The 27,299-nt window shown below is 40.7% G+C and overlaps 2 protein-coding genes across 9 annotated transcripts in view; one reads left to right on the top strand and one right to left on the bottom strand.

Annotated features, from left to right (window-relative positions):
• Positions 1-2,452: 2,452 nt before the first annotated feature.
• MRPL41 (mitochondrial ribosomal protein L41) lies at positions 2,453-5,522 on the bottom strand. Of its 4 annotated transcripts, XM_027849431.1 has the most exons (3): positions 5,238-5,522; positions 3,950-4,251; positions 2,759-3,016 (listed from the first exon to the last, which is right to left on the bottom strand). In XM_027849431.1, exons 1-3 carry the CDS (start codon positions 5,412-5,414, stop codon positions 2,842-2,844), a joined length of 654 nt encoding a protein of 217 aa, XP_027705232.1. In that variant the 5' UTR covers positions 5,415-5,522; the 3' UTR covers positions 2,759-2,841. The 4 variants fall into 4 exon arrangements, with proteins under 4 accessions (XP_027705241.1, XP_027705259.1, XP_027705250.1 ...); XM_027849440.1 differs by lacking the exon at positions 5,238-5,522 and having other exon boundaries at positions 2,453-3,016; positions 3,950-4,031; XM_027849458.1 differs by lacking the exon at positions 5,238-5,522 and having other exon boundaries at positions 2,453-3,016; positions 3,918-3,986.
• The window catches only part of PNPLA7 (patatin like phospholipase domain containing 7), a 184,947-nt gene continuing 161,726 nt past the window's right edge, over positions 4,079-27,299 (top strand). For 2 of the 5 annotated variants that reach the window (XM_027849420.1, XM_027849427.1), the window contains exons 1-11: positions 4,079-4,164; positions 5,826-5,860; positions 9,022-9,093; positions 9,375-9,462; positions 10,161-10,243; positions 12,219-12,310; positions 12,723-12,863; positions 18,835-18,994; positions 20,472-20,552; positions 26,609-26,737; positions 27,200-27,280. In XM_027849420.1, the coding sequence (XP_027705221.1) occupies positions 4,143-4,164; positions 5,826-5,860; positions 9,022-9,093; positions 9,375-9,462; positions 10,161-10,243; positions 12,219-12,310; positions 12,723-12,863; positions 18,835-18,994; positions 20,472-20,552; positions 26,609-26,737; positions 27,200-27,280 (984 nt within the window). In that variant the 5' untranslated portion in view covers positions 4,079-4,142. Of the gene's footprint in view, positions 4,165-5,356; positions 5,426-5,600; positions 5,709-5,825; positions 5,861-9,021; positions 9,094-9,374; positions 9,463-10,160; positions 10,244-12,218; positions 12,311-12,722; positions 12,864-18,834; positions 18,995-20,471; positions 20,553-26,608; positions 26,738-27,199; positions 27,281-27,299 lie in introns of those variants that run through there. The other 3 variants (XM_027849422.1, XM_027849426.1, XM_027849421.1) reach the window with 3 other exon arrangements.

Consider the following 27,299-nt stretch of genomic DNA (forward strand, 5'->3'; position numbering starts at 1 on the left):
TTATAAATCATTGTGACTTTTTTTAGACAGATAAAGGTATAGAAGATAATTATTATCATTTCCTTAAAGTAGAAAGGTTCAAGTTCTGTCACTCTTGTCTCTAAACAGCAACGATGAGTTTTTGTTTAGGCAAATACTGTTCAGTCATTGCTGTACTTCATGGTGCTTTTCATCCAAAATGGGGCTTATCTTCTCCTTCCCTCCCTCCTCAAGCCCTCACCTCTTCCTAACTTCTCTGTTACTATAGAGGGCACCACCATCCTCCCATTCACCTAGGCTCTCAACTTCTCACTCTCTCACCTGCCCAATGGCATTAAATATTCTGTAATTCTTCTTAGTAGCACTCTTAAAATAATTCTAGCGCTGTTTACTGCACCATCTAAAGTACTTGGGTCACTCCGGTGCAGGTCCGCATTACCTCACACCAGAACTATTGTGATAACCTTCTGGTTGGTTTCACTGCCTCAAGTCTCTCCCAAATCGAGTCTACACTTCATGTAGCTATCATATTGATCTTCCTAAAGCATGGGTTTGACCATGTCACCAATCCCCTCCTCCTCCCTCAACTCAGTACACTCCAGTGGCCTCCTATTATTAGGTTCAGTATCAAATAGTAAACCCTCTATTTGGCTTTGAAAGCCCTTCATAACCTGGGTTATTCTTATATCTTATTTCCTTCTACATGCTCTATGATCCAGTGACATTGGCCTCCTTATTGTTCTTTTTGTTTTTTTTTTAGTGAGGCAGTTGGGGTTAAGTGACCTGCCCAGAGTAACACAGCTAGTAAGTGTTACGTGTCTGAAGCCGGATTTGAACCCAGGTCTTCCTGAATCCAGGGCCAGTGCTCTATCCACTGTGCCATCTAGCTGCCCCTATTTTTGTTTTTTTTCTTCCTCTTGTTTTTTAAACAGGACACTCTCTCCTGACTACATTTTCACTGGCTGTCCCCCATGCCTGGAATTCTCTCCCAGTTGCCTCCTGACTTTCTTCAAGTCCTAGCTAAGATCCAGTCTTCTACAAGAAGCTTTCCCAATCTCTCTTAATACTAGTGCCTTCCTTCTGATTATCTCCAACATATCCTGGATATGTCTATAGGTATGTAATCGTTTGCAGGTTTCCTCTCCCATTAGACTCTGAACTTCTTGAGACCAGGGATTCTTTTACCTTATTTTGTAGGGCAAAATGCCTGGCACATAGAAGATGCTTAATAAATACTTGTTGACTTGCTTTAGTTTCCATTTTAGATAGAAACCGAAATGCCTGGGTATATATTGTGCCTGTGATTCTAGCTGTGTGACAAGCAAATTATCTAACCTATTTGAGCCTCAGGCAACTTTCTTTTACTATCTAGTAAGTTATAAATGGGTTGTGGCATCTGAATTGGTAGTTCCCATACCCAGGAAATCATAGATCTTTGTCAATTGACATTCAGAGTGGTACCTCTGGAAAACACGGTAAGGCCCTAAACTATGAGAGACTTATTTTAGGTAGCCACGAATTAAGGTCTAGGGTCTTAAGACAGGTAAGCATCTTTCTATGAAGTGTTAAAATTAAAGAACTGCCTCTCTCCTAAAGCACGATAGGATATCCAGGTCTGTTTTGTAAGAAGTGTCACCTGGTTACATGATGAAATATTTTCTCTCACCAAATCTCCCACTACTAACCGTATGTATCCAACCACATAATGTTCTTATTCTTCCTTCATAAACTTTGCTATTTTCAAGTGGATTTAAAGGCTTAAGTTCTGCAAAACTTGTATACATTATAGGATCTCCCTACAATCCACAAATCCAAGAAGCAATTTCATCATCTCATCTGATTAAAAAATTCAGACTGGCTCGGAGGCAATTTTATTATTTTGGGGGATATGCTCTCTTGTTAACTGCTGATTTTCCGAAATATAATTTTCTTTCAATGTTTCTCAGCAAACAGAAACTCTGTATACATTAGCTTGGTGATCAGATGTGGCTTTATTAGCCTATTCTGACATATACCTTTAAGTATTACTATTTCTCTTTCCACTTCCAAGTTCTGTTTGGTTTCAACATCAGGGAATGCTCCCCCAGGATAAGCCAATACCTCCAATTTCATCATCATGAAGATTGGCTCAACTTTTGATACTCCACTTTCTGCCTCAGTTCCCTCTCCCCTCCAGTTGGAGAGCCAGAGGGTGGAAAGCTCCTCCAAAAGCCTTCCTTTATAGGGAGGGTAGAACTCCTAGGGAACTCTCTATTTCCCCCATTAGTTGTGTTTGGTTTTGACTCCATAATCTGACCCACTCTGGTCTTCCCTCCCTTGGGTAGTTTTCTCCCATTAGATTGTAAGCTCCTTAAGGGCAGAGATTTCCTTTTTCTGATTTTGTTTTGCCTAGCAGAGTAGGCACTTAATAAATGTTTATTGAATAATGCTGCTTATGTAGCCTGAATTAACAGGATAACCTGATACCACAAAATTAAAAATGGAATAAAACTTCTCTTTAATAAAGTTGGGATAAGAAAAATGCTGCCTCCTCTCATTCTTAAATTAGCTGTACAAGCCTTGTTCAAAGGCTGTTTGCAATACACAGGAGAATGAATGGTTACTGGCTGGACAATTCTTTATTCTTATTGCACATAGTTTTTAGGATATAGCTGGAACAGCTTGCCTTCTTGGGTGGGCTCAAAGCCATACTTTTCCAGGTTATTAGGGTCAAAAGTTCCTTCTTTAAAGTCCTTTTCAATCGAAGGTGCTACAGCTTCCATAAAGAGCTGCTTGGCTGTCAGTGGTTCATCTGTGCCAGCTGGAGCTTGGTAGGACACATATGGCTTGAGTTTGAAGCCTGTCAAATCTGGAACTACAAACTCAGGGACCATTTCCTTCACCTTCACAAATTTCCCACCTGAAGAAAAGCCAGTAAACTTGGCTCCTCGACCTTTGTAGAAGGTTCGGGGGCCACGCTTGCTTGTCCATTTGCTCATTCTGTCTGCCCCTCGGACCAAGCCTCGAGTCAGAGCTGAAAGGAGGCCCATATTTGTATCTGTGAGGTGAGAGAGAAAAATCGAGAGTTAAATTCATAACTTATTTAGCCTCCTGTCACCACACTGCATGGTGCCATCACTTGCATCACTAACTGTTCTTGGGCAGTTAGGCAGACTCATGCTGATTAAGCACATCCAGTGAATTCAATTCCCTCGGTGTTTGTCGAGTGCTTCATGCCCTTTCCTAGACGGCTACTGCCAGCTTCTGAGAGAGCAGCCCTGTTTGGACATAATAAGGGAGTACCAAGCACAGCGCTGATAAAGTCCGTTCACTCGACAAATATTTATTAAGTGTCTACCTACTACGTGCAGAGCCCTAGACCAGGGCAGGGTTTGTAGATCATACCCGGTACCTGCCTTTAAATAATTTACCTTAGTGCACTTAGCACAGTTCCTGCCACACTTATTGTGCCCAACTCCTCGTGATCCCATCTGCCCATTCTTTGGCAAAGATACCGGAGTGGTTCGCCATTTCCTCTCCAGCTAATTTTGCAGATGAGGAAAGTGAGGCAGACGGGGTTAAGTGACTTGCCTAGGGTCACACAGCTAATAAGTGTCTGACGCCGGATTTGAACTTAGGAAGATGAGTCTTCGTGACTCCAAGCCTGGCACTCTTATCTACTGCTGGCCCTTCGGCCTAGGGGGCACACACACCAGGAACTTAATAAATGCTGACTGATGAAGGCTAATAAAGACCCTACCAAAGCACAGGAATTACTGGATGGTCCCAGGAGGGCCGCCAGAGGCGGCAGGGGGAGCGTCGGCGAGCTCGTCGCATCCGCCCCTGCAGGTCAGCCAGAGGCCGAGAGCCTTCTAACCCCGAAGCTCCGCGCCCTGCCCCAGCCCCCCGGGGTTGTCCTTCGCTGTCCCGACCCCAGCCCAGAGGGCAGAGCCCCGCACCCTCAGCGCCCCGCACAGCCGCACTAGGTCACCTCGGCCGCTCACGCTCCAGCCGCCAGCACCTCGGACGTCGGAACAAAACTCGCTCCGATTGGTCGCAGGCGCCTCCACCAATGCGGGGCCTCGGCTGTCCGAGGGGGCGAGGCCCAGCAGAGAGAGCCGATGTCGTGGGAGGAAGAGAAATCCCGGCTCCGGAGCCGGAGCGGGAGCGGCTGAGGCGGGTTGATGGCAGCTGCCTCGCTGGCCGGTGAGTGGGGGCCCAAGCCGAGTGACCGCTGACGTCGTCCTTCGGCCACGCCCCTCGGGGAGACGAGGCCCAGAAGTGGTTGGGCACCTGTGTGAGCCGGAATCGGGAGCTCAGACCCACTGTCACTCAGGAAAGCCCTCCTCGCGTGACTTCCCCGTCGGTGTCCCTCCCAACTCCGCCCAGAGCCCCCTCCTCCCTCCCCGCTGACTCCCTGCTGTGCTCTCGCGTCCCCCCCAGTGACATCGCCCACTGCCCCTCCCCCAGAACTCCCCCACCGTCTGTCCCCCTTGTCACATTTCCTCCTGCATCTCCCCCAGTGACACTTTACACTCTTCCCTGAGTTCTCCTCGTGTTTCCCGATCTTTTTCACCAGTGACGTTCCAGCTGCCTTCCCCCCTCATTCCGTCTTATGTCTTGCCCCAGGGATATTCCCTACCAGCTCCACCCCGGACACTCTGCTGCTCCCAGGGACGTTTCCCACGGTTTCCCCCCTCTGCTCCCACACCCCGTGTCTTCGTTGTCCTTTTCCGAGACATTCTCCACTTTCTTCAACTTTGCCCAGCAACATTCCCCCCCCCCCCACCATGTCCCCCAGTGACACTGCCTACCCTGCCCAAGTTTCTCTACTCTGTAGTGCTCCTGGTGACGCTTCCCACAATCCATCTTCATAATAATCTCACCCCCTTCTTTCCCCTCATACAAATCCCCCACTGCTCCCCAACTGCCCTGCACCTACTTCTCCACCTAGTGATATTCTTCATTGCTCCCTCCCCCCGCTTCTCTTCATGTATCCCCTCCCCTCATAATTTCCCTCCACCCGAATTCTTTGACCTGCTCTCCTTCCCTCTGTATATTCCAGGAGTAATTTCACACTCAATCTTTTCCCTTTGTTAACTGACACTGGTGAGCTTGGCACATAGCCTGATATTCCAAGGCCAATCAATGGGGGTTTGGTGGGGGCTTCCCAAAGCGAAGGCAGTGGACAGACAGTGACTCCCAACTCTGGGGTGGAGAATAGTGTCAGAGTGGTGACTAAGCCCTGAATCTTTGGGTTTTAGCCCAGGTTAGATGACTTGCATATGTAGGTCAGCTAGTCCCGGTGTATGCCAAACCCGGTAAACAGTTCTCAGAAGAAGCAGTACATTCTCTGTGTTCCTCTTAAAATGCTCTTTCCCTTTCCATTCTCCTCCAGTTTCGCCTTCTCTTCCCCCAGCAGATCCTGGGAAATGCCCAGATAGAGTCTGGAGCATTTGAAATTGAGGTAGGACGCAGCTGTAGCTGTAGCAATGGCTGTAACAAGTTTCTGGAGAGAAAGGAAGCCCTTTTCTTCTTGGCTACTCCTTACAGTAGCTTGTCGCTGCTTGGCTGTCAGTAGTGGGAACTTTTGGCTGAAGAGCGTATTAGCCATGTGACTGTTGTTTACAGATTGAGACTTTGGAACAGCAGATGCTTCCGTGGGGACAGCTTCTTTTCATGGGAATGGAGCCTTCAAAGAGTAATTTGCCTGTCAACAGAAAACTTAGTTTGACTTAGAAATTGGACATGTAAACACAGCTAAAAATTGTTACTTTGCTGAGTTAAACATTAGTTATTTGAGTAGTTGATCTTTGGCAGAACCAGGCTGTACTTTATTCATTCCATTTTGTTTATTTTATTTTTAGCTATGGAGAAGGAATTGAATAAATCCTACACAAAGGTATGTATACTAGGAGAACTCAGCAATAATGGTGATGGTAATAATAATAATGATAATTTACCTTTGAATTATTAAAGGCATTTAAAGATTTATGAAGTGCTTTCTTTTCAACCACACAAAGTAGGTAGTGCAAGTATTTTTCTCATTTTAACGTGAGCCTCTGCTCACAAAGGGGAAGTGACAAGCCTAGGGTTGACAAGTCAGATCCTTAACATTTCTTTTCTCAGGTCATTTCTGGAAAGGACTTTTCTGTTAGGGTTTACTTTCTTAAAATCTTGTATTGGAATCTTGCTCTGTGTGTGTGTGTGTGTGTGTGTGTGTGTGTGTGTGTGTGTGTATTTGTGTGTCAGGAATATCTGTGTGTTGGCCTGTAATAGGTAGGGCAAAACTTGTTTTTACGCTTCATGTAGTATGTGCAACTAGGAACTTTCTGTGAAGTTCACTTTACCCTAAACCTTTACCCTTCAATGTGTGTGTAAATCACTTAACCTGTTTGGGTTTTAGTTTTCTCTTCTGTAAAGCAAGGGGATACTGATCTCTAATGTTCCTGTTAATTCTAAATCTAAGATTCCAGCATCTAACCTGTCCAGCAGTGAGGTAATAGGGGTTGGGGCATAGTCAGGATTGTTCATTAAATCAGAGACCTCTTGTGACAGTGAATACCTTCTTTGCAGCTGTATCAGATCTATCCTTGAGACTGTTGGGCCATCGTCGGCACCACAGACAGGGTGGAGGGAATTGCCTCATCTTGGAAGTTAAAGCCTGTGACCTCTCAGTCCTGACTCCTGCTTGGATTCCAAGCTTGGGTTTTAGACTCTTCCAGATTCATCTTGATTATAATGTTTTTTATGTTTTCTAGGGACTCTCCCTAGTGCTCTTAGGACACTAACACAAAATGACCATGTGACCCTGGGCAAGTCACTTAACCTCTTAATGCCCCAAGCAACTCTTTGAGACTATTAATTGCTGAGAAGGTGCTGACCTACATTGCTAGAACCTTCACCTAGGAGTTCCCTATTCCCAGTGAAGTCACAGATCTAGTTCCTGATCCTCTCCAGGGTGTTATGCCCTGCAATGCTCCTTGTTCTTCCCAAGTCTGTATGGCACTAAATCCTTCCCAGAATCTCTTTTTGGCTTTTTAATAGATGAGTCAGCTGTGAAAGTATTAGGGTGAAGGGAAACAGGTATTGTCTCTGGCAGCTAAAAGGAGCCCTGAATTTGTTCAACTGAGACTTGAAAGGACTAACAAGTTCCTACTTCATGTCATTCTCCACCCTATCACCTGCTGCCTTTTGTCTCTAACTTTTTTTTGGGGGGTAGGTAATAATAACAACAGCTAACATTTATGTAGTGTTTACTCTGTGCCAGACTTTGTGCTGAGTGCTTTACAATTATTATCTTGTTTATCTCAATTATTATCTCATTCCAACAACCCTGGGAGGTAGGTGCTGTTATTATCTCCTTTTTACAGTGGGTAAACTGAGGCAGCCAGCACTTGCCTTTAAATATTAAGACAGAGTTTAGAATAGGGTAAAGGAAGAGGAAGGAGCCCAGGCATTATGTGTATTGTGCATGCTTACCTGAGACCTGAAGATTTTTCATACTGTTTTACTTTTCTGGCTTCCTGGCCCCCTGATCCTTCTACTTCTGGAAACTCAGTATTACCTTCAATATTTTCTGATTAGCTTTGTGCCCAGCTATCACTATGTGCCTAGTAGTGTCTTTTTATACTTTCTAAAAAATCTAGGCCTCTGCCTTGTAACTTTAGCCTCATTTCCTGGATACCAGAGAGTAACAAATACCTATAGTACTTCTCTATTTCTAGCTATTTTTTGTTTGGCTCGTTAATTGGTATTTAATATTCTCAGAATCCAGATGGCTTACTCCAGTTTTCTGAAGAGTCCTACAAAAGGTGGCCATATCCCACCACTTGGTTTAAAATGTAATATGACTTGTATTTATGTACTGTTACATTTTCGGAATTCATTAATCAACTATCTTTATGGTTATCATAAATCACTTTATGATTCAGTGGATATATTATGACTTTTTAAGGGAGGAGCCAAGGCACAAAAAGGGCATAAGTGACAACCCAAAGTCATGTTGTAGGCCACGAATAAAGACCCATAGCTTCTGATTAACTAATATTCATTTCATTATGCTACTTAGTGATTGGGTGACTAGAGGTAGGAATTTAGAGCCGGGGCTTTGCTGTAGCGTTTGGGACCTTTTTCCTTTTTCCTGGTGACTTTTATTTTCTCTTGCATGAGGTCTCTAATTCTGACTCACCACTTTGGATGCCCCATTTGCTAGTCTTTGATATTGGAATTTACTTGTGGTTAGTCTCAAGAAAGAAATAATATGAATATGAGATTTTGTTTGCCTGTTTCCTGATCAACCAAATTATACTGTGAACCTGAAATCATTTGTCCCATTCCTACAACTTTTTCCTGCTCTAGCCCAGGTCTGGCTTCTGATTGTAAATAAGGTGTTCAAATTCTTCTGAATTTCCCTTTCCTCTACTTACTTTGTAGTCTAACAAGGCATTTTCCATTAGATGCTCATTGGAAGCCAAACCTAGACATGGATAGTTCATAGTGTCTGAAACCATAGATACTTTATATATCTAGATGGCACAAATATCTGTTCTCAATGGAAGGAAGACTGCTTAAATCCTGCCTGTATATGAGATGGGATTTTAGTAGTTTAAATCATTGAAATAGTTGGCATGAGGGAATAGTGTCCAATCCAGAAAACATTAGGTAAAAAAAAAAATCACTAGACAATAATTTAAATATTCTTGAAGCTAAGTACTTACTGTGTACACTGAGGGTGATAGAAATTGTGGATTTCCTCTTGGAACTTGTATTATAGTCAAGTAGAGGGGATAAGAAAGAAACACAAGTAAGTATAATATATAGTGTTACATGATAAATGCACTAGAGAGATACTATGTGAAGTCTGAGAACTATATGTGTGTTTAAATCATTCATGTCATTGACTTATGGAAACCTCATTCTCACTGGCTTCTAATGCTGCTCTCATTTCCTCCTGCCATCTGTTAAGCAAGAAGATTTCTGCTGGGGTATGTGATGGGAGGGCAGATGCCTTAGACTATTCTCTGACTCTTTTCTTCTCATATGTTGTGTTCTCTCCTTTAGGTCATGTCTTTGACTACTACCTCATACTCCTGGATTATGCAGTTAGTGGAATATTATAAGCACTCAACCATGGTAAACACTATGTTTGGATGGAGGGAACTTTCTTCTGGCTATGAGTTAAGACCATGAATTCTGTCTCTGGTCAGCTATTGATACCAGATACCTGTGTTTTGATACCTTCCTCTTCTTCTCGATGTTCATTGTTTTTCTTTCCTTCCCTATCAGCCTAAATTCAGGGAAAATTTGATGGGTCTAGGATTTCAGGGTGGTTGGGTTTTGCTGCCAGAAAAAGCTTAGGATGATCGTTAGCTTCTTATTGATAGTCCTGCTTTGTTTTTAACTTATACATCCAGATAAGAGGAATCATAATTGGCGCTACCTTAGCACTTCTTTTCATCGGCATTGTCATCTATTTTGTTTACAAGAAGATGAAGTGGTCTTGTAAGTATCCTGTGTTTGGGTTTGGTCCATAGAGGGTGGGGATAAGAGAGAAGGATGCCAGTTGTCTTTGTCCCATATACATGGCTTGGAGGCCCAGGTTGTCTGTAAGCTGGAATTTAGTGGCCTGTCCAAATCAAGGGTAAATGAATATATATCAGGAAAGCTTAGCCCATTTAGACCTTAACTGGAAAGAGAACCAGGGCAGAAATTTCTGACTTCCTGGGTGGAGGGGAAGAAAGAATATACTAAGACAGAGCCTTTTTCCTAAGATAAGGAAGAGTCTGATTTCTGGTTATGTACCTTATGATATGATATACTTTGACCTTAGGTTGGCCCTAATGGTTTCTTGCTCTCCATGTAATGACTTGTGGTGCTGATCTGTCTGGGTAATTTAGAGGAGGTTCACTAGTTATAATGACATACTTTTTTCTAAATGTTAAATAGTGCTAAGATGAAGAAGTAGAGCTTATGCTTATAGTTATCTGTATTCTCAGGGGCCTCAACAATGAGTAAAAAAAGAAAAAGAAGGTTCCTGATAGTCTGATTTTGAATCTAGCAGGGTATTTCATGTGTCAGATTCATTCTGTATACTGTACCCCACCTCCCTCTACTATTTCAGATTTCCTTCTCTTGCCTTTACTGGAAAGTGTTTTTAGAGACCCACTGAAAGCTATACTGTTTCCTTTTCTGCCTTTCAGCACATCGGCTTTCAGTGTCTCCTCAGTATAGGTTCCGTAAAAGAGACAAAATGATGTTTTATGGCAGAAAGATCATGAGGAAGGTAAGTGTGCAGCAGTAGAATAAAGTGATGAAGTGAATCTAATGGAGTTGTCTCTGAGCACTGGGGACTGCTTGGGATCCAGGAAATTTTTCTATGTTTGATTCAATCAATTTGCAAGCATTTATTAAATGCTTACTAGCTACAATGCTTCTCCTGATCTCAATTGGAGATAGAAACTTAGGTAGTTTTCTTGGCCAGGGAACACTCATAAGGCTTACATAAAATAAGATTCCTTTGATTGTCCCATATGTGAAAGGGGGAAACCCCTAAGGGGAGGCACAAGGAATAGTAAACTACTGCTATAAGCCTCCTTGAAAGATTCTCACCCCAACTGCTTTGTTGGGCATGTAATTATTCCCCTTTCATGCTACCTTAGCTGTTCTTGACAAGAGACAGCTATGTACTGTTAACCCTCCACCCACAAACAGTTCTGAAGGTTTTGAAGAATAATTAGCAACCATATGCTATTAAATAGTCATGGATGGGAATTGGTAAAATGTGGCATTTGGTTTGGAGCACTTGGTACTCTGCCTTTGGCAAGTGCATGAAGGCTTAGAGATGTCGTCTCTTCTCTGAGAAATGGACGGGACATTGAGCAGCTTGGTTAGAAGCATGGTGTTGGAGGGATCAGGAAAACTATGAAGTTAAATTATTCCTGAGTACCTGTCAGAAGTAATGCTCCTCATTTTCCCCAGGTGGCACTGTGGTCTTTGCGTGCTTTTAATGGATTCTGTGAGAGGTTTCCTTCTGCTAGGGCTTAGAATACCATCCTGTAGTGGATAATGGAACTACCTGACTTAAACAGATGTCATAGCAGGAATGATGCTTTTAGAGATGACCTCCACTTTTTGGGAACTTAACATTCTGGAAGCACTGTGGTCAGGAGAAGTCCTTGATTATACCCCTCCCTCTACTATTGGTATATTTTTTGGTTGTAAATGGATCAGTAGTCCTTGCCTCACTTCACAGCAGTGCTATGGGACTTGGGAAGTGTTGGGAAAAATCATTCAGTGATTTGTACTCATCTTTGCTGAGCCACTGAAATTATTTTCATGGTTAATTCCTCCATATATTTTTCAATCTCTTATATGTATGCATTAGTATTTAAGAGGTGATATATGTATATGTAAATACCATTTCCCTGGTTACCCATTCACCTGTGTTGTATATTGGGAAATATAAACCCTCTTTAGATAACTGTATTTCAGAAACATGAATAAAAATATTTCTAAATTTTTACTACAGAAAGTATGGATAACATTCATTTAAACATAATCATACAGAGATTGTTTTTGTGTCATTTCAGTCATGTCTGACTCTCTGTGACCTCATTTAGAGTTTTCTTGGCAAAGATTCTGGAGTGGTTTGCCATTTCCTTCTCTAGCTCATTTTACAGAGGAGGAACTGAGGCAGATGGGGTTAAGTGACTTGCCCTGGGTCACACAGCTAGTGTGTGTCTGAGGCCAGATTTGAACTCAGGTCCTCCTGACTCCAGGCCCTGTACTCTATCCACTGTGCAACCTAGCTGCTGTGGGGATAGAAAAATATAAGTGGAATAGATATAGAATGATTGTGAAAAATAAAATTTAAAATAAAAATTCACCTTCATTAGTGACACTGCTCTTTGCTGAACTGGATATATATATATACACACACACGCACATATATATATATATATTTTCTGTTTGAATATTTATTTTATTTCTAATTTATAGAATAAAACAAGTATTTCCGTAACATAGTATAATTTTAAAAAAGATGGTTACACATGAAACTGCAAATCTATTGTATACAACTGGATATATATGTACAGAAAGGTATGTCTGTGCTCAAATCTCTTTCTAAGGACCTGGGAGAAATCCTGAGCATTTTTGTTCTTTTCTCTAATTTGTGGGGGTAAATTCCTACTTGTTTTTAGGTTTTTCATTTTCTTCTGTTTAGAAGTGGCCATAGTTGCATGTCTTTTCCTCTCTAGGTGACTACCCTGCCAAACAGTCTTGTTGGGAACAACACTGTGCCCCGGCAGAGGATGAGGAAGAGAACCAAGGTTCTGTCTTTGGCTAAAAGGTACGGATGGGGTTGTATAATTGAACATAGGCATTTTCTAGAGGGAGCTAAGCAACTGCTTCCAATACAATTAAGTCATTGTTGCCTACTGTAATGATAGAGAACAGTAGTTAGGATTAATCCAGATGAGAAGGCAACCTAATATTATGGAAAGTATTCTGTGTTTTTTTCTTAATGGATATAGTTCCTAATTCTGTAGAGCTCAGACTAACATGACTGTGAACTTATGCTCCTAAAGGCCTAGTGGCTCGGTAGTGCTCAGGTGGTTATGATTTTACTGGGTATCTGGAAAGCTGCCTTGGATGTCACTGGGGATAAAATGGTTATGGTTTAACTTTTTTTTTTATGATTTTTAAAAAATCTGTGGACCTTAGACCTTTTCTGCAATGAATATGTTCGTTTTGCCTTGTAGGATTCTACGTTTCAAGAAGGACTATCCCACCTTGCAGCCAAAGGAGCCCCCACCCTCCTTGCTGGAAGCTGATCTCACTGAGTTTGATGTTAAAAATTCTCACCTACCATCTGAGGTCTTATACATGCTGAAAAATGTCCGGTAATTCAGCGAATGTTTTTTTAAGCACCTACTGTGTGCATATAGATTATACACTAGGGGAAACACAAAATTTAGATAAGGAACAGTCCCTGCTCTCATGGACCTTAGAGAGTAGTGGTGGTGGTAGTGATACTAGTAGTAATAAATAATATCTATTGACTTTAAAATAACACTTACATGTTATCTCATTTAGCCTCCCAACAGTCTTATACTTATTATAAGTAATGGAGTACTAGGGGAAATATAGAGTTTAGATAAGGAGCAGTCCCTGTTCTCATAGGCCTTACAGTCCACTATTAGTAATGATAATAATAATAATAATAATGATACTAGTTGAAACTTTACATGTATAGCAGGGAAGGGGGATGGGGTTAGAGTAGAGTATGCTTAGGGATGGGCCTTTGGGTACCATCCTATGGAGCTCGCACCTTGGCCACTTCTTTCAAGAACTTGGCTTTGGCCTCTTGATAAAGGACATGGGCAATCAGAAACTTCTGATTGTTTCCCTTGTGCCTTGCTGTGGGGAATGGATGGGTGTGTGGGTAGGGCTGTGTTGAAAAGGAATGGCTGTTGATCAGAAGGAACCTCCTACTGGTGGACTTTAAGAGAAGAGACAACTTCTGTTTTAGTTCTCTTCTTGGGGGAGGAGGGCAGTGGTTTTGTTATCTTCTCAAATGCCACCTCCATTCAAAAGCAGTTTCAGACCAAAGGCCCACCTCCTGCCAGGCTCTGGGAACAAGAGTTAATTTATGTATACATTATTTCATTTTATCCTTCCAACAACCTTATGAAGTAGCTATTAAAGATACTATAATACCCATTTTATAAATGAAGAAACTCAGGAAGGTTGGTTAGTCGGAGAACTCATAAATGTCAACACTAGGATTTGAATCTGAGTCCAAATCCAGTATCCATTCTAGCCTGTTTCAGCTGTCTCCTTTTTAAGACAAATACACAAATGAGCAGCTCGGAGGCACAGTGAATAGAATGCAGGGCCTAAGTCAGGAAGACTCATATTCTGGAGTTCAGATCTGGCCTCAGACACGTACTACCTGTGTTACCCTGGGCAAGTCACTTCACCCTGTTTGCTTCAGTTTCCTTGTTAGTTCCATGAGCTGGAGAAGGAAATGGCAAACCATGCCAATATCTTTGGCAAGACAAACCCAAATGAGGTCACAAAGAGTTGGACACAACTGAAAAATGACTAAACATTCAACCAGTACAAAATAATACGTAACTACATCAAAGAGCTACAAAATGAAGTCCTTCTGAGATCTAAAGGGAGAAGCCATTACTAGTGGGAGAGAGATGAGGGAGAGATCATATACAGCTTCAGGAAGGAGATGGGATTTAAGTTGAGCTTTAAAGGATGGCTAGGAATTCAGCAGGCAAAGAAGGCAAGGGAGGAGGACATTCCAGCAAAAGGAAATATAGTATGAGCAAAGGAAAGTGAGTAGGATTTATTTAGGGGAAGTAAAGCACTCCGGTTTGGCCAGAGAATGAAGTATGTAGCAAGGAATAGTATAAGATATGAGTCTCAAAAGGTAGGGAGGTGCCAGTTTGTGGAGATCCTCGATATCCAGGCAGAGGAATTTGACTTTTACTCAGTGGGCAGTAGTGAGTCATTGATCATGTTTGATGGTTAGGATGACATGGCCAGCTTGATGTCTAAGGAACATTATTCCGACAGTAGTATAAGATATGGTTTGGAGACCGTTGCAATAGTCTTGGTGGGTGGTAAAGAGGATCTGTATTAGAGTGGCGCCAATGGAAATAGAGAGTAGGGGGCAGATTAGACAGATGTTGTGGAGGTGGAATTGATAGAATTTAGTATAAATAGCATGAGAGAGGGAAGAAAAAAGGCACCCCAAGGTGGTACTTAGATGTGGGAGACTAGATGGTGCCACTGACAAAAATAGTGAAATGAGAAGGAGAAAGGAGATGATCAAAACAGCAAGCTTTGGAGATAGTAGAATGGGGGCAAGGGAAGAATGAGGTTAAGGACACGAATGGAGGGACTGGCTTTGGTAAGAAGAGCTAGAGTAGGAAAGAATGCAGGATGATGAAGAGGAGTTTTGAGGTATAGAATAAGGGAGAGAGGGAGCTTGCAATGGCCTCCTGGTTTTTTTTTTTTTTTTTTGTAAAGTAGAAGGTGAAGTTCTCTGCTGAGAAGGAAGAGGGAATAGACAATGGAGGAAGCTGATGAAAGAGAAGACTTGGAATAGCTTCTGTGAGAAGTGTTATTGTCAATCAGGGATGAATAAAAAGATCAGTATGTAGTCCTGATGGCCTGATGGGATTGACTGGCATGACTTTCTCCAGGAGTTTTTAGGAAGACGTGTAGCGGCAGAGAAGGCTTGGATTTGGTAGGGCTTGAGTAGTGATAGGACACGAAGGCAGGGAGTCAAAGAATTAGACTTGCATGGGACCTTTAAGGTCAACATCATCTAGTCTAACTTTTTCATTTTACAAGCAAGGAAACTGGTACCCAGAGATGTTAAATGATTTGCTCAAGGTCCCACAAGTCGTAAGTGGCAAAGCTTGGATTTGTACCTCTTGACTCCAAATCTAGGGCTCTTTCCCTTATACCAGAGATATCTATTAGGGTACAGTTGAGTAGGAATTATGAGGTAGAGAGATAGAAAGCTAGGACAATGTATATTGTCTTAGATGCCAAGGGAGGTATATATTTATCTAGTAGCAAGAGTGGTCAACATTGTCAAGTGTTGCCAAGTCAGAAGGAAAGGAGGCTGTAGTTGGAGAGGAGAATATAAGATTTCTGAATCTTGGAGGTAGTTCAGTTGTGTAAGATGATGAAATGAAGGCTATGACCATTCTTTGTGTGGCTGAGATGATGTGAAGAATGAAGGTCATAGGAATTTAGAAGGTCGGTGAACTAAGAGACTGGCGTGTTTGAGGAGGGCATCAAAGTGTATATTTAAGTTCCTAAGTACAAAGTATGGGATTGAAATGAAAAGAAATTCAGATACTAAACTCTTTGAGAAAAGAGGAAGAATGATCTAGGGGCTGGAAAATTACTGCAAACAAGGATTTGGACAGAGTTGATAAACATGGATAGAGTGAACCTCAGAGGAGGAAAGGTTGGTAAGTAATGATTTCAAATGAATAGTTTAGAAGTAAGTTAGGAGCAGGGTATACACCTCTCCTTCCTTGCTCAAGGCTTTGTCAGGTATGAAAGAAAGGCTACCTGATCTTTAGGGTCCTGTGATGACTAAGCGCAGAATCGAGGGAGCACCCTCACTACTTCTGACTTCCAGATAGCTAGATTCTTATAGTTATAAGACTTGGGTGGCAGGGGAAGAATAAGGTAGTTGTTTAGTCCAGAGTGTTGTCCTAAAATCACACTCTGAACTTTTGGGAACCTCATCCCGAGATGTCATGGGACCAGTAAAGAGGATAGAGGGGGAGTAGAAATAGGAAGGTAGAAAGAGAATCAAGAATGTGTATTGTCCTAGAAGTCAAGAGAGGTGTGTGTGTGTGTGTATACATACATATATACACATATACACACACATATATATTTGTATTTATAAGGAAAGTGTATTTTTATTCAGTAGCAGGAATGGTCAACATTGTCAAGTGTTGCAAAGATCAGAAAGTATGAGGACTGAAAAAATGCCATTGGAATTTGGCTGTTAGATTATTCATGACCTTTAAGTGAGCAAATACAGAGATTAGTTTTGGGTCCTGTGAAGATGTGTGTGTGTTTTATATCACCTTCATTTTAAAATATATCTTTCAGGGGCAGCTAGGTGGCACAGTGGATAGAGCTCTGGCCTTGGAATCAGGAGGACCTGAGTTCAAATGTGACCTCAGACACTTGATGCTTACTAGCTGTGTGACCCTGATTGCCTCACCAAAAAGCAAAAAAATATATATATATCTTTTTCCCCTTATCTATTCAGTGACTCATCCTCTGTAATAAAACCTCAAAAAGGGGGGAAAAAAGAGTAGTCTAGCCAAATCAGCCAAGATATATCAACTGTGTATGACAAGATATGCATACCCTGCATATCTGGCATACCCATAGCCTTCTACTGCCACCAATGGAGGATTTTAGGCAGCTTTTGTTTCTCTAAATGAATTTTATTTTTCTTTTATTCAGTTCTCTAAAGTATTATCTGGGTAGTTTGATTGGCATATGCTCAATCCATAAATTAATTTAAGTGTTATTATCGTTTTTAATTTGATTTAATTTTTAATTTAATAATTTAATTTGACATGGCCCAACCATAAGCAATTAATATCTGTCCAGTTATTAACCATTCTTTATTTCTTTCAACAGTGTTTTATAGTTGTATCTATAGTGTGCCTTGGTAGATTGGCATGATGATATTTTATGATTATTGCAAATAAGAATTTGGACAGAGTAATAAACATGGATGAGTGAACCTCAAAGGAAGTTGTAGATATTGTAGATATTTTGAATGTGATTTCTTTCTCTGTTATTTCCTCCAGGATTTTACAATTGCTATGTGGAAATACTGTAGATTTTTTTTGTGTGTCCTTCTCCTTTACTGAAGCTATTAATTGTCTCAGTTTCTTTGCCAATTCTTTGGTATTTTCTTAGTAAACTATAAGAAGACATACTCTGTTAGCAGAGATGTTTGATACCTGGAGAAAGAAATGGGCCTATTTGGTCTTTTGCAGTAGACCAAAAATGAAATAATATTTTGTAAAGCACTTTGTAAACTTTAAAGCATTCTGTAAATGTTATCATTATTGTTATTTTATTACTATTAATAATCAGTATCATTACCAAAAGGCTTAGGTGTTTATATAGAATCTTAAACCCAGATCAAAATGCAGCTAGACACAGACTACAACCTTTTTCACAAACACGATCAGTTCTACAAAATGGGATCAGTAATCTCAGTGAATGAGGCAGCTAGGTGGCACAACGAATAGAATGCCAGACTTGGGAGCAGGAACACCTGAATTCAAATCCAACCTCACACACCTACTAGCTATGTGAAGCCAGACAATTCACTTAACCTCTGTCCACTTCAGTTTCCTCATCTGTAAAATGGAGATAATAATAGCACCACTTTCCCAGGGTTTTTATGAGGATCAAATGAGATATTAATTGTAGTGCTTAGCATAGTGCCTGGCACATAATAAGTGCTATATGAATGTTAGTTCTTATTTTAATTTTATTATCTATTTCATAGACATCAGGTCTTTAAATTGTCTTTCTGTTTGGACTACATTTGGTTTGTGATTGATTTCTGGATACAGAGTTGTGTTTCAGGAAGAAGTTCTGCCCTGGGTCCTGCCATACTTTTGTCCTAATTATGTGAATATTTCTGAAACCATCATTCTCTATTGTGCTCAACTGTAATCTACTATAATGACTGGAATTTCAGCTGGGTGCAGCAGGATTATTTTCTAGCAGAAGCATGGTTTATTAATCTGCTTTATTTATCATCATTCCTTATTTATATACTTAATATTTCATTGTGTATCCACAACTTTTAGTCTTTCTTATGTCTAGAGTAAAATTGGATGTTTAAATGGGTCAGAAGTCAGTAAGTCTGGCCTCCGATTTTGACAGGCTCTGACTTGATGTTGGAATATAAGCACTTTTTTCATCTTCTCTGCCCTAGCTTGTGATCTGTGGAGTGCTATCGTTTCATAGGGTTGGTCCAAAACTTTATTGTAATGATTTCTTAGTGCTTTGAGATTAAAAATTTATGGGAATGCCTATTTAGTCATTTTAAGTGTTTGAGATTATCTTTTCAGATCTTTGCTTGGGTACCTACTCTATTGACTTCCAGCCTGATGAAAATCCATACTCTCAAGGATGCTAAATATTGGTTGCAATACTGTAGGCTTTGTTATTTTTCTCCCCTTTAGTACAACCCTTCTCCCTACAAAACCCATCTTTTCCTTCCTTCTTCCTACTCTGAGAGAATTCCTCATTAAGATATGGTCTGTTTTCTTCTCACAGGGTCCTGGGTCACTTTGAGAAGCCATTGTTTCTGGAACTCTGTAAACACATGGTTTTTGTGCAGTTACATGAGGGAGAGTATATCTTCCGTCCTGGAGATCTTGACAACAGTATTTATGTGGTTCAGGATGGGAGACTGGAAGTTCGCATTCAGGAAAACGTAAGAATGTCCATTGGCCAGTATTTGTGGTGAGGCTAGAGTATGCAAGAAGTTTTGAACCTTGAGTTTATTTGTTTGCCTCAGGTGCTCAATTTTTTAAAAAAAATATGTATTTTTGAGTTACTAACATGTAATATTATTATTATAAAACATAACCCCTTCCTTAAATGAGTTTGCAAACTGATGGGCTTATAATCTATGTGTCATTTAAGGAGATGGATCCTTTGACTTCAGGTGACTATTATAAAGTTTTTGCAGTGCTCTGCATGGAATGTGCTTCCCTGAATGAACAGATTTATTCCTTAAAAAACTTCTCATAATATGTGCTTCAGTCAATGTGGAACCGGCATGTAATTATTAGTGAGGGAAAATTCCTCCTTCTAGCTTAAAGAAACCGGTATGGTTTACTGTAAGTATACCAGGTTAGAGCTTCCTTAGAAGTGTTGTGACACTGGAGCTTGGGTGCTGCTGTTTCCATTTCCCTGGAATCAGTTTCTAAGGACTCCATATAAATCTGTTGGGTTCTTACTAGTGATTTGCCCATAATGACTTAAAGTGATTGTTTCCCTGTCTTGTGGGAGTGAGTCCAGGGAGTGTGGAAATGTTGAGCTCAGACAAGCTTCTCCTGGAGGGTGGGAATGTGGACCACACAGAGCAACAAGGTTTTCTTTTTCATTCTTTTCTGAAATGATTTTAGTCTTTTATGTTTAAAGCCAGAAAAATTAGCACAGACTCAGGATCACGGATTTAGAGCAGGCCCTCTAGCCAGGTCTGCCCATTTCACAAAAGTGTTAAACTGAAACTTGCAGATTGAATGTACCTGCCTAAAATCACATGGCTAAGAAGTAGCAGAACTGGGATTTGTACCTAGGTCTTTTGATTCCAAATTCCACATTCCACTATACTGTGTTTCTTCTTTTATTTTATATCAGATCTGACCATTTAGATGGGGCCATAGGTTTGGAGTATTTGCATTGGTCTGGACCCTGCTTTACTCTGCTTTCCAGCTTGCAGTAATAATAGCTAATGATAGCAACCATGTATATAGTACTTACTATGTACCAGGCATTGTGCTAAGCGCTTTACATTTACTAACTTTTTTGATTCTCACAACAGCTCTGGGAGATAGATACTATCATTATCCTCATTTTACAGATGAGGAAACTGAGACAAACAGAGGCTAGTTGACTTGCCCGGAAAAACACATATAGCTAGCTGTGCACTCTGGCATGCCCTAACCACTGCCCCATTTTTTGGTGATTACAATGACAATTACCTTGACCAAGATGGTTTGCTGTGCCTCCTTGTCTCCAGGTGTTCTATTACAGTGATTTGGAGTGAAAGGATGTGAGTTGGCACCAAAGTTTTGTCTGCCAAGCCAGCTGGGAGCCCTGGCGAAAAAACTTTTATGTAAAGTCAGTTTTCCAGCAGGTGTCTGTATTGGAGAGGTTCTACCCTGTCTGTCTTCTGTCTGCAGGACAATACCGAGGTGGTAGTGAAAGAAGTCTTGGCTGGAGACAGTATCCACAGCCTCCTCAGCATCCTGGATGTTATCACTGTGAGTCTTTCTCCTGAACACTTGTCGTCCCAATGTCTAGTTCTGTGTGTCCCCATGTACTGATCTTGAAGCCTTCATTTTTGTTTTTGTTTTTGGTTTTTGTAGGCAGTTGGGATTAAGTGACTTGCCCAGGGTCACACAGCTAGTGTCAAGTGTTTGGTCTGAGGCTGGATTTGAATTCAGGTACTCCTTACTTCAGGGCTGGTGCTCTATCTACTGTGCCACCTAGCTGCCCTTTGAAGCCTTCATTTTATTCATGCTACTTGGGCATCTGTGTTGGATGATGGCTAGGCTTTAAAACTTACTCTCAGTAAGTCATCATTCCTCTTAGTCATATGATATAGGACGAGCTTGGGAGTAGAGCTAAACCTTATTTTCAGAGCAGTAGAAGAGCATCATTATCTTTGAAGATAATGTTGTCAGCACATTTAAGCAAACCTAGGCATTGAAATGACAACTGTGTTTTTAACCCTCCTGTCAGAGGTTACATCTTTACCATCATTCTGAGCTGAGCCTTGCGGGAACTTTCACCTTAATTCCTTTAAACAGCTTCAAGGTAGTTCTCAGAAGTCATGATAGCCTTGGCAAGATTGCAGTTGAGCAGAGTCAGAAATCACACGCCAATTTCTGTATCATATCAGAATTCATAATGTCGCTCTAAGCTGGGATATTCTAATTAGATCCTGATTCTTATGTATATTAAGGAATTAACAAACTACATAAATCAATATTTAAGTGTATCTTGTGCTAATTTCCTATTTAGAGGCAGTACTTCAGTTTCTCCTTTAGTAGCACTTATGTTTTGAATCGGCGTTTTCATATTGGTGTTTTCCAGTATTATAGGGATAGACCTGTGATTTCATTGGCATAAAGAACTCCCAGAAGAAGAAACTCACTCTGCCACTGCAAGTGGGCCCACTGTCTGCAACTTACAGTCTTAGGAAGTTGTCTAGAGCCCTGAGAGGTTAAGGGACTTAATCCTGAGTCACTGAGTCAGTGTGTGTTAGTGGCAGGACTTGAATTGATTCCATCAGGGTTCTGAGGCCAGCTCTGTCTCCAGTGTGCCACATTGCCTGCCTGTCTTCTGTTGTCTCCAATATTCCGATATTGTAGTGTATGTTTTTTCATGTACGTTATAATGTTGGAGTGTGTGTGTGTGTGTATATACATGCACACATATAAAATATATAAACACATACTTATATACACATACACATACATACATACATATACATACATGCATACATACATTTTTTTTTTTATCTTGATTTGATTGCATTGATGTAGGGAGCTCTTGGTGAGGAAACTCCTTCTATCCATGCATTTAGCCAACTATGCTGCAACTTACAGGCTGTCTTGGGATTCTGGGTAGTTAAGTGACTTATAAAGGGTTATACAATAGCCTTTATGCTTCAGAGGCAGGGTTTAAACCCAAGTCATACAACACTAAGACCTACCCTTTATTCACTATACCATGCTCCCTTTAAGTAATGCTAGCAGCTCATATATATGTAATCTTTTAAGGTTTATAAAGTATTTTTCTTACAACCTATCTGTGTACCTCCGGACCATTCTTTCTTGTCCAACATGAGCAGGTGACCATCTTATGAGCACTTAGTGGAGATGCCCCTTACTTTGGCCAACCTGAGACCCCCTGCCCCCCCCCCCCGCTGACATATCATTTCTAGCTGATGCATCATTTTTTGGCCCAATCTGTCAACCAGTGGGACTCTGTACTTTGTATAGCCCCTTTAGAATATTCAGTTATCAAATCTGGTATCACACCTTATAAAAATAAGGCCCTGGAAGAAGGGGGCATCTCAGATTGTGAGGAAGGTCTGAGGTCCACTTCATCAGAGGGGACCATAGAGCATTTAATAAAGTGCCATGGGCTCAGAGCCCTGCCTCAGTCTTTTTTATTGTAGGTTGGACAATTTTAGTCCCTACAGTCTCCTTAAAATGTTTTCAAACTTTTGAGACTACCTTTAGGTTCCCCTAACCCAATAATCTTATTTATCCTACCCCTAAAGTTAACCATGATATGGGGAGACATGGTTCATAAGAAGTCTTTATCAGACTCTGCGCTCTAGAGAGTAGACTCAGATCTGAACTTTGCTTAGAATTTCAAAACCTTGTGTATGCTTTATGTATTTTTACCTCTCACTAGGTAAAAATAAATCACCTGTTGATAGTATAGAAGTTATACCATAAAATCAATCATTGATTTTTGATTGAATTTAGACTATAGATAGAATTTCTTTTGTCAAAGAGCTCTAACCAAGTTTTCAGTAGTAAAGCAAGGTAGTAAATTGAGGCTTTGGAGGTAGTATAAAATAATGGATAGTGGGTTGATTTTGGAGTCAGGTAGAATTGGATTCAAGTCTTGCCTATGACATATAATCAGTACCTCCAGAGTTGAATAGAAAATCTTCGGTTTCGCATTTAAAGCCCTTCATAATCTAGCCCCCTTCTACCTTTTCAGTCTTCTTACACCTACCTGTATTTCACTTCATAATCGTGGCCACTGCATAATCGTCACACTTTGTTTTTTAAGTCCAAAAGTTGCCTTATAACCTTTCATGGTGTAATCATCACATGGTATAATTATGTTTGTCACTCTGCTTTAAAGGTAAACAAAACAGCTATGTATTCACTAGTGGCATATGGATATGCATTTATCTCTAGAGCATTGTGAGCTGCAAGCCTAGAATTCTCAGCCCACATGCATTGTCATTATAGTTCCAAAAGCTGACTTGCTTGGTTTGTTTAGAGCGCTGCAGTACTAATAGTATTGTCACTTGATCCAATGAATAACTGTAGGTGCAGAGGGGACTGGGCTGGCAGGTGATGCTGCCATGAATAAGTCACGTGATATGGTAGGTCTTGTATCTTCCCCATTTTAATATGTATTCACGAGTATTCTATGCATCCTAATCTTGCACCAAAGACAGTTTAGCAGTAAATGATTTTTAAATAATACTGGCACAATTTTTTAAAAGCTTCACATAATGGTTGCACCCCACCTTTTTTGCAAAAATTTTGGCATAAAATCTGCAACAATTATGCGGTGAAATGTGATAATTCCCTAACACATACTCTTCGATCCAGTGACATCGGCCTCTTGGATACTCCATGAATGAGACACTCCATCTCTTGCCTCTGGGCATTCTCTGTGGCTGTCCCCCATGCCTGGAATGTTTTCCTCCTCCATTCCAACTACTGACCTCCCTGGCTTGCTTTAAGTTCTGGCTACAATACCACCTTTTACAAGAAGACTTACCTAACCCCTCTTAATTACAGTGTTTTCCCTTTTCTAATTGTTTCCTATTTATCCTATTTATAGCTTGCTTTATATATATGTGTGTATTATACATATATGTTACATATGTATAACACACACATACATGTATGTTTGCATGTTGTCTCCCCCATTAGATTGTAAACTCCTTGAGGGTAGGGACTGTCTTTTGCCTCTTTTTGTATCCTCCATGATTATTATAATACCTGGCACATAGTAAGAACTTAATAAATGTTTATTGATTTATTGATTTGTGGGGTTTCTACTACTGTGACCAGAAAAGCAAAGAATTGCAAGTTGAAAGGAAACAAGTGGAAGTGAAGCAGGTCCAAAAGGGGTAACACCTTATTTTGAAAATATTTTGCAAAGAGGAAAAAACTCTCTAGCATAAACAATCTACTTAGTGGGTAAGGTAAGAAGGGAGTTTATTCTTTGTTGTTCCTTATTCTGCAGTAGATCTTTACTTCATTATTGTGTCTTTCTTTATGAAACCTCATTTGTTACAAAGAACATAATGGATGATGCTTGACCTGTAATATGAATTGTGCAGCTGGGAGTGGCAGTTATTACATGAGCTCTTAAATTAACTTTGAGCTTTAGTAATCAATCTGTCTGGGACTATTCATTCCCTTCCCAGCCTGTTGTGATGAAGTCTTGTCACAATGTCAGCAGTGATTCCACTTGCTCAGTGACAAGAATAGATCTTTTTCTTGGTGTAGTGGGAGTGGAAAATTTATGGGGTGACATTTGAGTGGAAAAATATACTATGTTGTGATTAATTGATCGTTTTGAAGGATATCATCTCTTGTCTCACAAAACATTAATGTTTTGGTTGGAATATTTTTTTCAACCAAAGTAATCAGTAGATTTGAAAATTAAATGTGTGTGAACTATCACACATATCTCAGGAGTTAACGTTATCTTCTTTCCTTCTCCTTCCCCTTTCCATTACACTATTTTTCTCTCTCTAGGAACAGGAGTCTGATTTAGATTGGTCTTGTTTCTTAATCATTACCACAGGGGCTTTTGTGTTTAACTCTGAATCTGTGTTAAAAACTTGACGTTTGTTTTGGGGGTAAAGAGGGGAAAGTAATTGGTATTTAAGGCTATTTAGAGCCAGCCAAATAAAATGATAGGAATCTGGTATTTAAAGCGCAGAAATTAATATTTTAAACTCTCTTGCTGGAATTATAAGTTTAGTTTGTATATCCATTTTAAGTAACCAGTGAATGCTCATGGAAAGTCCAGAGACACATAAAGCTAGAGCATTTTTGTTTCACTTTTGTCAAAGAGCGAATGCTTTGAATAGGGTTTCTAGAATCTTTATATGCTCACATAAGACTTATACAAGGAGAGGACAAAGTTCTCAACTGGATTAAATTTTGGTCCTTTGGAATGATCAAAGCTCTTTGGGCTTTCAACAGGTAATTAATGAGTCCACTGTGAACTGGCTTCCTGTTTTTCATGAGGTTTAGATTGTAAATCCTTTGGTTTTCATCTTAGAAGACAATTTTCCCAGTCTGAGGGGTTTTATAGTTAAAAAAAAAGACCTAGCTAATAGTAAGTTAATGAAAAACATTTATGAATCTCGTTATTTTGATCAAAATTTACACTGAATAAGGACCTATTGTTCATCTTTCAGTATTTGCAATTGACAAAGCATTCTGAATAGAGTCCTATAATAGGAATGAATCGTTAACTATGTTTGGGGGAAAAAAATGTCAAGAGAATTGGGAATTGGTTTTAGTTGGAATTCCCTGGATGTGGTGAAATAGAATATGTTATTAAAATATATTCCAGTTCTGTTTATTAAAGAACCCCTTCCATTTAGGTGAGCTGTTTGGGCTAATATCTTTGAGTAATATGCTAGGCCTAGAGTTTTTGGTGCTAGCTGTCAGGGAGAAGGAAATGTATAATCTGTGTGGTTGGCTTTCCATTGCTCCTTGGTAACTTCCATTTAAATAATAGAACAAAGGCCAGATTGAAAACTCCATCTAGGGCCCTGACCTCACCTTATTCTCTTAATAATCCTAATCCTGAGTTCTCTTGGCTTTCTGTGGTCCTGGGCTCTTCATTTAGGTTTGCCATTTTTCGACTCATGATGACTTACGCTTTGTTTGGAAGAGTGCACTAAAGAGCTTGACCTTGCAAATGTCAATTCTCATTTATTTCTCTTTGGCTGAGCTGATCACCTACAATTCAGGAAGTTGACTAGACTAGAGTAAATCTAGACTAGAGTAAGGGACTGGTGAATATTTAGAGACCTGGGTTCCTAACCTCTAGTAACCCCTTCTCCCATGGATCAGGCCTGGCCAGTGGTGGTGAACCCCCTTGTACTGCTTGAGGGCCTTCTTTGTATGAGTTACCAGCGCAGTCCAAAGGAAAGTTGCTTTTCTTCAGTCAGCCCGCATTTATAAAGCGCATGCTGTGTTCATTGCACTGTGCTTGGTGCTAGGCATACAGGGATAAAAATGACACTGTTCTAGCCCACAAACAGCCTTTATCATCTTTTCCCCCATACCTACCTCTCTTCTCAGCTTCACTGTTTCTTTTGAGGGCATTACATCTTTTAGAACTTGCAACCTTGGAGTCACCTTCAGCTCCCCCCATTAGCCCTTATACCCATCTGCTTTTCCCCACCGATGTGGTTAGCATCCTCAGTCAGGTCTCATCACTTCTTACAGGCTTTCTATTACTAATGAATGCACAGCAGTTATTTATCTCACTCATCTTAACTAGGACTGTCATTCTATTACAGGGTCATGCAGCTCCATATAAAACCGTCTCTGCCAGGGCAGTGATACCATCTACTATTTTAAAGCTTCCAGCTACTGCTTTCCAAGGTGTCTTTGAAAAATACCCTGAGACCTTGGTGAGGGTAGTACAGGTGGGTCAAATTTTATGTTCTTTTCTTCTCCGTAGCTACAGGAAGGTTGCTCCTGACATCATTCCAAGGTTTCCCCTCTGTAGGGAACATGAGAGTGTTTTCAGGTCTGATTATCAGCTTTGCTGAAAAGTGGTACCGACATCCACGTAATTTTTTTTGTTAATGTTCTCAGGAAAAGAAAGGACCCAAATCCATTCAGCAAGACTAAATATTGGGGCTATAGGAATATATGAGAGGGGCTGGGAATAGATTGGGAAGTGGGAGGTGGGGCTTAGGAACTGTAGGGAATAATCTCAGGTTTGATTGACAAATGGTTTAGGAGAGGGGCATGGCAGGAGATGAGACTCTGAGTCAGGAGCATTGTGGGTACTTGGGAAAATCTTCATGGACTTTCTGTACACATCTGTCCCAGGTATGGGTACGTGAGGAATTTTGAGTCTCGTGTTGTTTCTATCCTGTCAGATCATAATGGTGCGGCTGCAGAGGGTGACCTTCCTGTCTCTACACAATTACCTAGGACTTACCACTGAACTCTTCAACCCTGTGAGTAGAAAAATTCATC

This window comes from Vombatus ursinus, unplaced genomic scaffold, assembly GCF_900497805.2.
Source record: "Vombatus ursinus unplaced genomic scaffold, bare-nosed wombat genome assembly UNPS02000580.1, whole genome shotgun sequence".
NCBI classification, from domain to species: Eukaryota; Metazoa; Chordata; class Mammalia; order Diprotodontia; family Vombatidae; genus Vombatus; species Vombatus ursinus.